General features: G+C 38.7%; 1 protein-coding gene across 1 annotated transcript in view; it reads right to left on the reverse strand.

Annotated features, from left to right (window-relative positions):
• Positions 1-14,948, reverse strand: part of FREM2 (FRAS1 related extracellular matrix 2) — a 145,174-nt gene that overhangs the window by 18,084 nt on the left and 112,142 nt on the right. Inside the window, exons 10-16 of the mRNA XM_074146953.1 lie at positions 14,405-14,569; positions 14,145-14,327; positions 11,668-11,798; positions 10,022-10,180; positions 8,831-9,134; positions 6,026-6,157; positions 5,063-5,394 (exon numbers count right to left, since the gene is read on the reverse strand). Coding sequence (XP_074003054.1) covers positions 5,063-5,394; positions 6,026-6,157; positions 8,831-9,134; positions 10,022-10,180; positions 11,668-11,798; positions 14,145-14,327; positions 14,405-14,569 — 1,406 coding nt within the window. The remainder of the gene's footprint in view (positions 1-5,062; positions 5,395-6,025; positions 6,158-8,830; positions 9,135-10,021; positions 10,181-11,667; positions 11,799-14,144; positions 14,328-14,404; positions 14,570-14,948) is intronic.

Raw genomic sequence — 14,948 nt, forward strand, 5'->3', positions numbered from 1 at the left:
AGCTGAATTGGGGAAATTGTGTCTAATAGTCTGTGGCAATGCCAGGTCTGCAGAACCTGAGGAGATGGAAGACAATAATTGTCACAGAGCATAAGGTCTATTTTTGAACACTGACAATTCCCATTTAGAGACTTAGGAAATATTAATGGGAGTTTCTGTAGGTGTTCTTCTTTTGTTCCCCTTTCTGATGCAAACTGTCAAACTTCATTAAGCAAAAAAAAAATAATTAGTTTGAGAATCTGTCATGTAACAAGTGAGAATATCGAAAAAAAATATTTTCAGTTAAGGTTTTGGGGTATGGACTCTGTTCTACATTTATACTGTATTTTATTTATCTGGCTTACATTTCCAGAGGGTAGAACTTGGCAATGTGTCTGTGTACACTGTTAGCACTGATAAAATCAGAATTAGAAATCAGAAATAACACAAGTTCATGTTGTATATTGCTTCTCCCAATGAAACAAACTTTTCATGAAAACTGTATTTTTGTTCTCCAAAATACCCTCAGCTTCATTTTCTATTGCATTTACTCGCTCTGTCTGCAAATTTGAGTCACAAGCTTCACAATGTTATCTATTAACTGTTTACACAATAACAATATGGTAAAGCTACCATTTGGCCCCAGGAGGGCATGCAGCCAGGTAGGTCACAGGTGAAACGCCAAGCGGGTTTGTTTAAAGAAGTCTGAATGGAGAGGGGAACGCAATACAGCCTTGAAATGCCAGCTCCTCGAAATGTTTAACTTCTGAGTTTGTTACACAGCTGGTGCATTAACTTTATAGTAGAGTTTTTTCTTCTCAGCGCTTACTAAATGCATGTGTTTGCAGCTGGAGGAAAAAAAGGTTTGACTGTTAATGAGCTCTCATGTCAAGGGAATACAAGTTGCAGGATTTTCTTAAACTTGACTGTGGTGGCTGAACTGAACATAAAAATCTGAAAGTAGACATTTCTGACAACTTGCATTTATAAGCATCTAATGAGATTTTCAGAAAAGCCGAATTTTCCCCTTAAAGTATGATTTTGGTAAAAATTGAACTAGTGAAGCTGGAAATATACTGGTTTTGTGTAATAAAAAACCTCTGCAAGCTGCCTCGTATAAGCTGTGGCAATACATTAGTGATTTTAAAACCTCTTTTCAGGTGGGATTTCCAGACTCCTCAGTGCCAAAACATGTGTAGCATAAATGTCAACTGAACATATTGGAAGAGAGACATTTTCAGTTTTGGCCAGAAATAACTGCTTTTGTTAGAGGAAAAACCAAACTATTCAGCTGTACTCAATTACAGTAGCTCCAAGGTATTGATGTATACTTTCAAGTGTTTTAATATATGTTCTTCACCGTCTTGTTTCTGTCAAATACTTGCTTAACTACTTTTGTTAATAAAATTTGTTTGAATGGTAATTTCCTTGCTTCCCTGTGCCAAGTCTGGCAATGGACTGGAACTGGGGAAAGCAACATCCACAATATAAATACTTGGCCAGAACCACACAGAAGTCATCAGATGCCAAACTGTCTGGCTACAGCAAACAGTTATAACAGTAGGAAATGAGATCAAATGATACTTCACGCTCTATCAAGTAAGCCTAGGCCAACACTTCAATACATACTTTATTAAAGGATAGTCACTTGCTTGGTTCTCACTGTTTCACCTCTTAACTTCCTTTCAAGAATATCTGTCATTGTTCTAGCACCTGCATCTTGAGAATGTGAGATGTCTGTAGTACTTGATTCTCACAATCTCGCCATGAAATAAAGTCCAACCTTTATTAATTACCTGAAAATACAGGAAGACAGCCCTCAGCTGGGTGAGTTCCACCTTTTAAGGCCTATACGTATCCAAAGACAGACATGGAATGTTAGGCTATGACTGTAGGTTGTCCAAAAGAAAACTGTTGCTGCTAATCATCAAAGCTGACCTTAACTTTAACTAGAACGGAGCTATAATCCAAATGAATTAGCTCAATCTAAAGAGGAGTAGGTCTTTATTTTTAAATATAAATTCCTTAAGCTACACATCTGAATCCATATTTAGACAAATAAATGCCTGATTTTTCAGATGTGATGAATATGGGCAGACCCCAGGAACAAAGCGTCAAGCTATATACTGAAAGGAGGGCTGCATCTAACTCACGCAGGGTTTGCTCATGCACAGAGTAATTGAGAAAGAGAATGGGTCACAAGCAAAAGGTCTCAAAGGAGAAAAAAAAAAAAAACAAAAAGAAAACTAAGACCTTCTCTGTATGTATTATGACAGTTCATGAGTTCATGGGAACTGGCTAAGACAGCTGCAGCCTGCAGCAAACACTAAGAGCACTGCCAGAAGAGCTACACCAGCTGCAGGTCTCCCACCTCACTTCTTGCTGACCAAAGCTCATCTTCTTCCCCTACCCTAGGAGGAGCTCCCATAAAGTGAAGGTCCACATCATGCAAGATATTGACGGTTGAGTTTGTGAAATCTCTCTGTCTGAATCAACAGTGCTATCTTTGTTTGACCATACAGGTACTGCAGAGCTAGATTCAAGAAACAGGATTTTGAGCTTAAAGATCTAGCCAAAATATCTGGTAAATTCAAGCTATTAAATTTGCAGTGGTAGCAGCATGTAGTAAGACTGTTTTTGTTGTTTATCTGTTCTGTCAGTGTAATAGAACTTAAGCTTCCTTTGTGTGCTAAAAAACATGGTGAAAACCATAGCTGCCAGCTTTCCTCTCACAGTAGAGGATTATTAATTGTTCACTGAAGGAGAAAAAACCAACAATGGTGACAACCACAGAGGTAGGGCACTGACTGCCTCCCCTCTCAGCTGGAGGGGGTCATGTGAAGATAAAGACCAAACTTGGAGAAGAATTAAATGGAGGTGGGGGGAAACAGGGAGGGCAGTGAAGCGCACACTGGCTGTGGGGCAATGCTTCACTGCTAGAAGTAATTCAGCTTGATATTTCACTTAACACACTGTAACCTTTTAGCCACAACCTACAAGGCACTAAAGGATGACTTCAGCTGCAGTTTTATGGCTCTCATAGATCATGTTCATCCCTCTCCGCTTTTAAATGAGGAATCTTACCTAAAGTACATCAGGGTTCTGGAGCTTAAAGAAAGTACAAGTCTCTTCCTCAGCCACATTACCATTTATGCATGTCCTCCACAACCAAACATACAGGTTCTTTTCATTTACTAAAATATAGGAATGCTGCTTATTTTGTCTTCTGTTTATGTCCATATAGAAATATATAGGTCTTATTTAGACACACATTTGTCTAAACCAGCTATTCAGCCTTTTCTCTAAAGGACACACAAACATTTAAAATGGAAAGGATTCAAACCAGCTCTTTCTTCATCTTCGTTCTGGGAGAAGTGGCTTGCATAGGTTGCAGGATTGGAGGACAGCTGCTTGGCAGCTGTGTGTGCTTATGTGCTTCTGATCGTGTTGTATGGGAAATAATATATGGCTGCATATTGCATGGGAGATAATCAAAGGAATGATGAGTTGAAGAAATTAAATCATTCTAAGAACAGTGAAGACTGCTGTCATTTTTATCTTGTGGGAATGTGTAAGGTTTACAGCCCACACTCGCATGCCTTCCCCTTCCCTCTGACAGGTTCATGGTTCCAGTGGAATGTACCTGTAGGAGGATCTGCTTGTAGCAGAGGGGCAACCTCAAGCACATCCACTAACAGTGAGCTCCCAACATCAAGGCAAAGACCTTGAACTGGTCCCTGTAACAGACAAGGAACTAGGACAGATGACGGAGCACTGAGATGACATATCCATCAAGGTCTTTGTATCTAAGAAGGCCAGAAGCTCCATTTTGTTCTGGTCTTAGACTTAATGGAGTCTTAGACTTTATGGAGTATATAATCTCTAGTTAAAATGCCCATAAAGTCAGGAAGTTAACCAAGGATTAAAGAGAGCCTGGTGCAATTTGTTGTCCAGTAAATTGACTGTATGATCACCCACAGAGTAAAGTGGACTTTAGGCATGTAAGTATTAAAAAAAAAAAACAACAAACAAACACCTGTTAAGAAGCAGAGCAATTATAGACATTTCACACACTGGCCTCATCCCTTCATCCCTTCCACAGGGGCTCAACGGGTCAGGTTAGTGAGCCGGGGAAGTGAGTTAGCTTTACCACACGGTTATCATGCTATGGATGGACTTCTCTGAAATGAGGTACTGCATTTCCAGTCCTTCTTCCAGCCTTTAGGATTATTTCCCAAAGAGAGTTTTCTGTGTCATAAAGGATTGCTCTTCACAGCTACAGCTTTTGTACTCCAGAGCCTGAGACAGGAAAACCTATAGTTTAACCTTACTGTCATTGCACCAGAAGAAATGCTGCACACTTTTGCTTCTGCGTTATTACAGTTCTCTAGAAATAATTTTCCAAAGGACACCCGAAGATTTCTCCAACCTTTTAACCCCCAACCACTTTCACAGCTCTGCTCTTCAGCCATCCTATGTTGGCAGCTTCTCTTCGCTTCCCGATCAAGGAATTTTCTGCTGGGTAACGTGAGAGCACTAAGCTGTCCGCACTGGCAGGTCTTGTTACACAGCCAGCAAGAGATCAGTAGAGCCAAGCAGCTGGTAGGACAGTGCAGTCCATTGTTATCAGCAGGAAGGCTCTTCACAGCTTTTTTAAACTCTATTTTAAGATACACCATGATTAATTCTAAATAGCCCAGTACTATCAGTGTGCTAAAAGCAGTCCTTTAGGAAGGCTTTCATTCTAAGAAGAGGCTAAGGTGGCTCACTCTACAGTAAAAGTGTGATTGGTTTGTCCTAAAATACTTCGAAACTGTACTGGGAGAAAATCATAACAATTTTAATTCAAACTGAATTATTCAGTAATTTCAACCCGCTAAAGGATTTCACATGCAGCCTTAATGGACATTGGTAGCTTTAAGGAATAAGATGGCCTTAGGGGAAGCCTACTTTTTGTTAAGAAAAAAACCCAACACTTTTCAACTAAATTAATTCTAAAACTACTTATTTCTAGCATAGATGCATTATAAGGGAAATCTTTCATTTTAAGAACACAATACAAAATCAAGTTACAGTTTCATACCTGCCCATCTGTCCCAATGGTGCCTCCACAATCTGTGAGGAGCTCAGACATGTCATAATAGCTAACAAACTCCCATAGACAGGCTTCCAGATTCAGATTGCGGTAGAAGCGTAAGGTATTAAGACCTCTAATTGCTGGGTTGTATTGATAGGGAATGGTCTCTCCAATCACATCTGGATTTTTGGTAGCATCAGTCAAGAAACCATGGTGGGTCTTCACTTCTGTGTAATCCAACAGGTTGGAGCATTTATGGTTTCCAACTCTAGTTCCATCAGGGCTAAGTGTCAGCTCAAAGTTGGAGAGCTCTCTTGTAGAAATAACAGGCAGCATGCCTAAAAAACATCAATTTCTATCACTGTGATTAAATTTCAGTAGTTAAGAGTTGCTTAATTTAGGCAAAGTTTGTTAAACACTAAGCATGTTATGCAGTGCTTCTGTCTTTTGTACTTACAGTAATTAATGTACTTTAGAATTCAAAGAAAGATGATATGCTGTGTGTATGAGAATGTTACCCACAATAATTATGCCTTTATACTATGAAATGCCAAATAAAATATTCCTAAATTTCCAACATATTTTTCAGTCAGGATTTTGTGTGGATTTTTTCAGAAGTAGATAGTCATTAAATGGGTTTTTTTTTTTTTTTTAATAAATAAATTCTTCCTTGGTGTACCTCTATGATCTTCAAAGGAGTTTTATGAAGTGTAGGTCTAGCCCAATTTATGTAAACTATGAAATTAATGTGGAAACACTTAATCTTTGCATCAAAGACTATGTATCAATACAGTATATTATGCACCTTGTTGCAAACTGCACTTGCACATTCATCACATTTTTCACTGGTCCCACATTTTAAAAGACTATATTATACTTTCGGATATTTAAAATAACATTATAATAAAATAGCTCAGATCACAGCTTGTTGTATGAGTTCTCTCAACTCCACAGCTGATTTTATCATACCATCAATATGTGGCATTGTGACTGTCAATTTGATGAGATTGGCATAATCAGGATCTTCTGGGCCAGTATAGCGCAATTTGGCAGAGAATGGTTCTGCTCCAACTACTCCTGACATACGAGGTTGACAAAGACCTAATGGAAAAAGGAGAAAGAATTTTACTTTATGTCCAGAGTAAATAATCTATACTTTCCCTTGCACTATTTTTAGATGCAATTTTTTCCACTATCTAAGCTTCCAAAACAACAAGAATTTTATATAATGACAGGTAAGTGCTTTGGGCAGCATTTACCAGAGTTCATGTTTGACCAGGAATTTATGCAGAAGAGGATTCAAACAGAAATCATTACTTTATCAACTGGATTGCGCTTTAAAACTAGGTGATGATGCTGCACCGTACTTTTGCAGTTGCATGAGTCAACCATATTCGCAGAGTTAAGTGTGAAGTGCCACACTTTCTTATAGAAGTCCTCAAAGCTATATACTTTAATTCCTTCCACCCCTTTAAACACATAAATAGCTTTACAGAGTACACCTGATCAATGTACAGTTGGTTTTGGCACTGGATTGGGGTGTGGACCTATATATGCCTTCACAGGACTCTATGAGTCTCCTGTTCCATTAATGACCAAAATGTAATTAGAATAATTGTGTCATGAACTAATTTTAGTTGGGAAGGATCTCCAGAAATACTGTGCTCAAAGCAGAGCCAGCTTCAAAGTTACATCAGGTTGCTCAGGGCCTTGTTCAACTGAGTTTTGAACTTCTCCAGGGATGGAGAAACTATAACTTCTTTTGGCAACCCATTCTAGGGTTAGTTCAACCTGTTCCAGTATTAGTCCTGGCTTGTAAAATCCAAAGACTAGGTTTGTAATCATATAATCTGAGACACATGCAACTTCCAGTTGCATGGTTCAATGCAGAAGTGTCTGCATCCTGGCCGCAAAAATCATGGCATATTGTCACGTGACAGCCAAAGGATCACAAGGTCCTCTAAGAAAGAAACCAGAGGAGGTAGAAAATTAGAACAGTTCCCTTTGCTCATGTTCTGTTCTTTGCTCATTTATGAGGGATTACAAGAAAAGGGGAAGCAGGGCTCTTCTCTTTGAGAACTTATTGTTTCTGGTGGAACTCATCTGGCTCCGTTCTGGCATGATGTGATAGTTTTGGTTTTGTGTTGTTTTTGTTGTTTTTTTTTTCTCAAATGCAATTAAGATGTGCTAAAGAGGTTACGTAAAATTTTTTGCACGATCTGACTTTTGAAAATTTGGTCTATACCCTGGAGGTCAAGCATCCTCATGGTTGAAAATATTTAGGATTTTGGCAGGTTACTCTGATCACTGTATTTCTTTCAAAATAGCATCAAACAATTCCCTTTATGTTGTACCTGATCATCAACATTATTGGCTTCCACATCACAAGTTAGCTCAGGTACCGAAAGTAATATATGCATGACAATCAGTCTTGAGCTTGAGCTAATTAGCCCTGCTAATTTGTCAAGTGTAATCCAAACAATGAATTCTAACACTAACATAGCCAGTCTGTTTCACACAACTAAACTAGCTCACCCGGCACAAGGTTGTCTGCCTTTAACAAGTACTACACTGCACCTTGTAGAAAATACCCTTAGACAGAGTCCTCTTTAGGGTGTAGGATTGCTGATTGTGCAAACAAAGGTGACTTGAGCCCACGGTCAAAACGTGGAATAAAGGACAGGGATAAACAGAAATTCCATTCATTAAGCTTCTTAAAGCCCTAACTTAGTAGAAAATAAAATGTTTTAACTAAAATACTTAGTTGGAAAGGCTAAGAAAATTAAAATGATATTGCAAATGAGCAATCATATAATTTATTTATGTGTAAGCTCTCACAAAAACCAGAAGAGTTAATGTAGCTACAAAAGCAGCAAAGATGACATAAATGATGCAAAATGGCTCCAGAAGGGTAATAAATTACAGTGTTTTGTAATCTGCCTTGATTGCTGATAATTACCCATTCTCCACATTATGCAAAAATATCTGTGAATTCTATAACAAAATAGCATATGCTCTGACTGTACACGTTCTAACTATACATGGAGAACATGTCAGTTCTCCACCTCTGCTTCCCAACATTATTCAGCACGAGTTTCATCAAAAGAATTGGAGGGGCAAAGGAACAGTCTACAGTAACTCCGCTGCCTGAGAGAATACAGCATCAGTTCAGTATTGATTAGGCACCAGAGAATCAGAGACAGACAAAGGGAGTATCAGAGAAAGAAGAAGGATAAATATTATGAATATTTCAACCACAAAAAAATAATTGTCTATGCCTTGTTATTGGACACCAGTTGCTTTACTTAGTCAAGGAAGAAACTGATTCTCAGGTGTTTAGGGAGGCCTGAATGACAAATGAAGCTTTTCTTCTGGCTAGGCATTCGTAGTAGCACTCCCATGTGGATTCTCCCATGTCTAATGGGAGCTGAGATTGCACTGCAACATTACTGCAGTTGAACTCAAAAGCCAGCAGAAACCAGGTTTCATTAATTCCAATGCACATCATATACTGTTCTCCTGAACATACAAGTTTGCTATGTGGATAACTATTAACTATTTAAAGACAACAAGCAAAGATGAAAACCATTTTCTTTATACAATTCTCTTCTGTATTAAGAAGAGAGTTTTTACACCACCTCTATGAACAACCTCTATGAAGAAAAGCTGAGAAACTAATATTAAAATACCTGATCATGTCACCAGATTTTGTTAGGATGGAATTTGGGATCCAAAAGAGGTCTAAGGGTTTTGCAATAGGTGATGATGTCTTACCTTCTGATATGCTTATAGTTACAATAGGACTCATAAGCTCAAGACCTTCATCCCCATCTGAATTCACAGCACGAGCTGCACACTGGACACGAGAACCGGCTTGAAAGTAAATGGAGTCAAGTGTAATCATCTTGGAAGAAGTGAAGAAGGTATCAAAGTCAACCTCCTTCATGGGGCTAGTCACACCATCAGGACCAGTGGGTGCACTCACTAGCCACCGGTATCGGGTCAGAGTATTATTGATGTTCTCACTCGCACATATTGAACCAGTCTTTTCAAAGTCTTCATATTTAGGATTGCAAGCCTGCAGAACAAGGCAGATGTGTTAAAGTTTATTTGCTTCATGGCAAAGAAATATGAACTTATCAAGAGTCACGAAACTGAACAACACAGAACTGACAAACCCAGTAAATCTCTGAAGAAATTACCTCATTTTGACAGTGATGTTTTTAGCATTGCTATGGTAGATTTAAAAGGCAGGTCTAATTATGCTTACTGAAATAAAAAATATTATTTTAAATTATGGTTTATGGGTGAAAACCTAACATAGTTATGAAGGCACAAACTACCCTTCCACATGCTACTTTCACTTGAATTTCACCCTTTAATCTAATTCTGCAAGTATGCTTTCCATTTCAAGATTTATTTTGGTTTTGTATTTAGGAGAACCATTCAAGACATGGTCCATTCCTGTGCATAATGAACAGTGTGAGAAATAACTGAAGATGCAGGTGGACCAAAACCTTCCTCAGTGCATATGAATATTCTTGCAAACCTTTCAGTTGCAAAATTACAATGAAACAAGCCTGTAGTACTTCAACAAACAGGACCCGTTTTTCAGTCTGTGACATTAATTGAAAACAGCGGCTCATCTGTTGTCTCCAGTGATTTTAACTCTGCAAATTAAGGCAAGACAATGCAGGAAACAGTAAGGTCACGCAATCACAGATATTGTGTGAGTATTAAACTGTTCTTGGTGATGAACACATGAAACGTCTTTTTATACTTTTTGTCCTCCTGAAAATTGATTTGCTATCCAGACAAATTAGATTAGCTCTTAGGACAGTTCTAGCTTGACCTCATGTGTGACTGACAACAATATGGATTGATATTGAGTGCCTAAAATCCAATTGCTCCTTTGAACAACATTCTCTGACTGATTTTGTTTCATCTTTCCACAGAGATACTCACTGTGATACAGATGACAGGATAGCCAGCTACGGGACTGGTTCTGTCTTTGGCTCTAGAAGTATCATCATATATCAAAAGGGATGTAACTTGAGGGACAGAGGGAAAGGTGACATCTGCCATGCTGTTCATTTCCTCAATGTAAACAATGGCTTTGGCTGTCTGACAATGGAAAGACAGAAAAGTTCTCTCTAAACATTTAAATAAACAAGAGGATTCAACCTGGACCTTGAATATGTCTACCCTTTGAAACATGCCCCAGAGTGAGTTCTGAAACCTCAGCTGGATGAGCTACCGAGGAAGGGTTGAGTCACTGGACAGTATATTGCACACTACAAAAGCAAGAGCTAAAATGACTTTTTTCTTTTCAGAACACTGATTATACCAGACCTTTTAATCTCCCAGGTCCCAGCTTTCTTGAATCGCTTCAGTATTCTGGTAGAACTCTCATGTGCACTGTATGCTTTAACACCTGATGGAAATGGGGTGTTTGTCAACAGCAAAGGCTGTGACTTTGCTGTCTGGCTATGTGGAGTTAGACTATGTATAGTATGATACTGATGAAGGGGCCAAGGAGTTCGAAGAACATTTTATGTAGAATCAAAAGAATATGCTGTTTATATTAAAAGTATGTATGATATAATGCTAAATAACAAGAATATGTGGCTACTGCAATTCACACAACAAGAATAATATTAACATGGTTTTGACAGCAGAAGTTATATTTCACCTGATTGCTCTTTTTACAGCATAGAGGTTATATTGTATTGCCAGCCAGTGTTTCCAAGAGTCCACCAGTTTTTAGAACTGATTCTATGAAGAGAATGTGTCTGGAATATCTTGAAGATTTCAGTTCCACATAAGCTCTCATTGTCTCTATGACCCCATGCCATGGTTTCAGTTGGGACAGAATTAACTTTTTTATTATCAGCTGGTATAATGCTATGTTTTGGATTTGGGATGAGAAAAACTCTCGATAGTGTAGTGGTGTTTTTAGCTGTTGCTGGGCAGTCAAGGCCTTTTCTGCTCCTCACACCGCCCTGCCAGTGAGTGAGTTGGCAGTGCACAAGAAGTTGGGAGGGGACCACCTGGGACAGCTGACCCCAACTGACCAAACGGATATTCCACACCATGTGACATCATGCTCATTATATAAAGCTGGGGGAAGAAGAAGGAAGGGGGGGGACATTTAGAGTTATGGCGCTTGTCTTCCCAAGTAATCATTACATGTGATGGAGCCCTGCTTTCCGGAGATGGCTGAACTCCTGCCTGCCAATGAGAAGCAGGTGAATTTCTTGTTTTGCTTTGCTTGTGTGTGCAGCTTTGGCTCTGCCTATTAAACTGTGTTTATCTCAGCCCACAAGGTTTTTTTCTCACTTTTCTGATTCTCTCAGCCATCCCAACTTGGGGGCGTGAGGGAGGGACTATGTGGTTCTAGTTGCCAGTTGTGGCTAAACCACGACACCCCATGAACCTTACTGCATTGGCAACAAACTGTTTTGGCTGAGTGCTACTGCGTCACATGGGATGATCCTCTTTGTCCAAGATAGTGTGCATAAAGCTTAAAAGAAGAGTAAAGCTATGAGCCAGAAAGCAAAAAGGTCTGTTTACCAGACTTCATTATTGAGGACTTTGCATGAGTTTATTACCTGTATTTCTGCGACCATGTTCTCATCAGGCTTCAGGTGAACAGTGAAGGCTTCTCTCATCTCCCTTACTCCATCAAAGAGAACTTCAATCTCCACAAAATGCTGTGTTTCACCCTCCTTAAACTCAATTTCTAAAAACATGAGACACTTAAAAATAAATCTGCTGTTCATAACAAGCTGTAATTCTAGGCCCAGCCATGAAAGATGGCAGTAAATACTTTTCCAATTACAGATGCTCATATATTTAGTTTAATGTATTTGATACTAAAAATAATAATAACGAATAGCAGTGGACACATGCAGAAATCACTGAAAATGAGGCATTATCACCATCAAAAGAGATTTGCAAAGACCAGGATTTAGGCTAATAGAACTTAATATTTGGAAAAGGAGCTGGGGTTAATTATTACATAAATGCTGGTAACATGTGAATGACTAAAAGGCTGAAGAATTCTAAATAAAAAGTATTGTCAGTGATTACTTAAACAAAATGCATTTTAATACAATGGCATATACCAAAAAAAAAGGCACAAATCCAGAATTATGCAAAATGGTTTTGTATTTTGAAAAGCATCTCTGAAAAAGCTTCTGAGGTCATTGTTATAAGTTCAATCTTAGCTGACAGTTACAAGAGTACTGTGATTCTTAGATGTGTTAACTACTAAAGGAACAGAAAGTACAGAAACTAACACTTGTGTATGGAATGGGTGAGAGTGATACTGAAATTGTAGATGCACTTCTACTATCTTTATTTTTTTAAAGGATAGCGAATTAACTGAAGACAGCACAGAAATGACCTACAGAAACTGAGGACCAGAAGTAAAGACTTGCAGAAAAGGATATTTTGATTAGTATATTGAAACACCATCACAGAAAAAAAAATTTTCAGGTGCTAAAGAGCTCTGGACTCTAAAGGGACGGTCACAATAAGCAGTAGTAGATGAGAGCTGAAGTATATATGGGAAATAACGCACCTATTATAAGAAGTGATAGGGACTGATCAGGGAAGCAAAACACTAAGATAAACAGTCGTATTCTCCAGTGCCTTCAAACCAAGACTGGATGCCCTTTTTGAAGGATATACTTTCTCTAACCAAAAGTTATTTGGCTCAATACAGAAGTAATGGGGACAAAACAGAAGAATCTTGCAATCCGCAGTGAGTCTGATTAAGTATTCTAATGATCCTTCCAGACTTAGTGTTATTAAGTCATGAAAATACTCTTCGTGGTAACAGACATGCTGTGTGAGAGCTAAGAATTTTACTGAATTCCAGTTTGTCACATGTCCTTCAGATAACCCAGTTAAGGATGTGGGGTTTGTGCCCATGGTTGAATAGACAGGCTCCCTAAACCCACAGATGTCCTGAAACCAGGGGGGAAATCCTGTAGATCACAGATCTTTCTCAAAGGCTTCTGGACAGAGGCCCAGAACCTCTAGTTCTGCAGTAGCATGTTTGCCTTGAAAATTCTGCTTCCATGCGCTGTTGCTGCACAGCAGGGAGAGGGTAAGCGAGGCAATGCATATAGGTAACGTGTATAGGATAAGTATTAGCTGACACTAAAAATTCCCGTGGTTTTCAGGAGGAAAGAGAAAAACTCTAAAATGGAGGAGGCAAAGTGACTGGAATTAGCAAGCTCTGGGCTGATAATTTTCTTATTGTTAGCAATTTTTCTCTTCAAATATCACTAGTGGGAAATGCCTCTTCTTTGGAATTTGGAGAAGGCCCAACGTTGTTGCTGGGTGTTCAAAAATAAGTCCTATCTTTCAGCTGGACAGGACACCAGAATAGTTTATCCAAAACTGGGACAACACTCCAAAACTGCGAAAACACTCCAGCAATGAATGATTCATCTAAAAACACAGATTAGTACCATGTATTATCATGAACTTGAAAAGAAAAAAAACAACATAGTGCTACAAACTCTATTAGTCATTCACTAAACCGTGTGGGTGGGCTGTTAATGGAAAGAAGTTTATCAGCTAAGAAATTTCTCATTCTGTTGCACAACTTCCCTCCTCATTCATTACTAGTGAGGAGCGGTGGTCAGTGACTTGCAGAGATACAGAAAGAAAGCTTAATAATTATGAAAGTAGAAAAATAAACAGAAATAGACATAGAGCAAAAGCCATTAGCTTAGCAAATTGCTTGAGAAACAACTACACAATCATATCCTATGAGCAGATGCTTCTGCAGAGTAATAGTATTACAGTTTGCAAATGTTACTGAGGTGGCACCCGCACATTTCTTCCACAGTTATGTGAGCTACAGATGTTTTTAAAGGAGTCACAATTCTTTTGTAAATATCTTCACTGATATCTAGTATTCCAAGAGAAATTTGGCAGTTGCATGTCCATACCAAATTTAGTTGCAAAGTATTCTATTCATAAAGTTATTTCATTTTTCAACCATTATCATAAGTTACAGTCAGGAATAAAACCAAATAGTAGGATATGATAATCATCTGAATGATCCTACCTTCTGATATAGGATGATAGTCTTCTCCAGAAGTAGCAGATCCATCCTTTGTATGAACTCTCACGACAGAAACCTTGGAAGTGTCTCCCAGACGAAGCACTGGGATTTTTACAACTGCTACTTGCCTTACATCCTTTGGTTCACTCACACTAAATTTGGTCTCACCAAACTTAATAATAGCCTCTGCAATTAGAAGAAAAATGTTTTTAGAGCACAGAAAAGGGCTTCCAAGAGCCAATAACAACAAAATAATTTCTTACTGTCTGCATGATCCCGAATCTTTATCAGGGTCTCATTTTGTTCACCAATAGAGGCACCAAAGGAAGAATCACTTCTTGGAGTGCCAAGAACCAGACGCAGTTCTTCTTCTTCTTCATGGAAAGTATCGTCCATAAGCACCAGTGTGCAAGGCTTCTCAGTTTCACCTGTAATCATTCTGAAGGTAGTATCATGCAGAACTTAGGTGTTCTTTGCTCTATTACAGCACTTCTCCTAGCTCAAGGAGTCACATGTTGCTCCTGGTGGCCAAGGCATCCACCTTGACACCATATAAGTTAATGTGTAACAACAACAGTGAAAACAGAATTAGTAATCATCACCTTTCTATGGAAGCTCACCACTTAAGTGAAATCTGCCATTTTGGGACTTCTCCAAGACAAGTTTCTATTTGGTATAGCCACTTCATATGCACTGCTCCTTTTGTTTTATCTTAGAATAAAATAATCCTTTTCAGTGACCTCCCCCACAGCGAGTATTTTAAAAATAAATACTTGCACAAGGAAGCAGAGTAATAGAAACTTTCAC

Source organism: Numenius arquata, chromosome 1 (genome assembly GCF_964106895.1).
Source record: "Numenius arquata chromosome 1, bNumArq3.hap1.1, whole genome shotgun sequence".
In the NCBI taxonomy this organism is placed as follows: Eukaryota; Metazoa; Chordata; class Aves; order Charadriiformes; family Scolopacidae; genus Numenius; species Numenius arquata.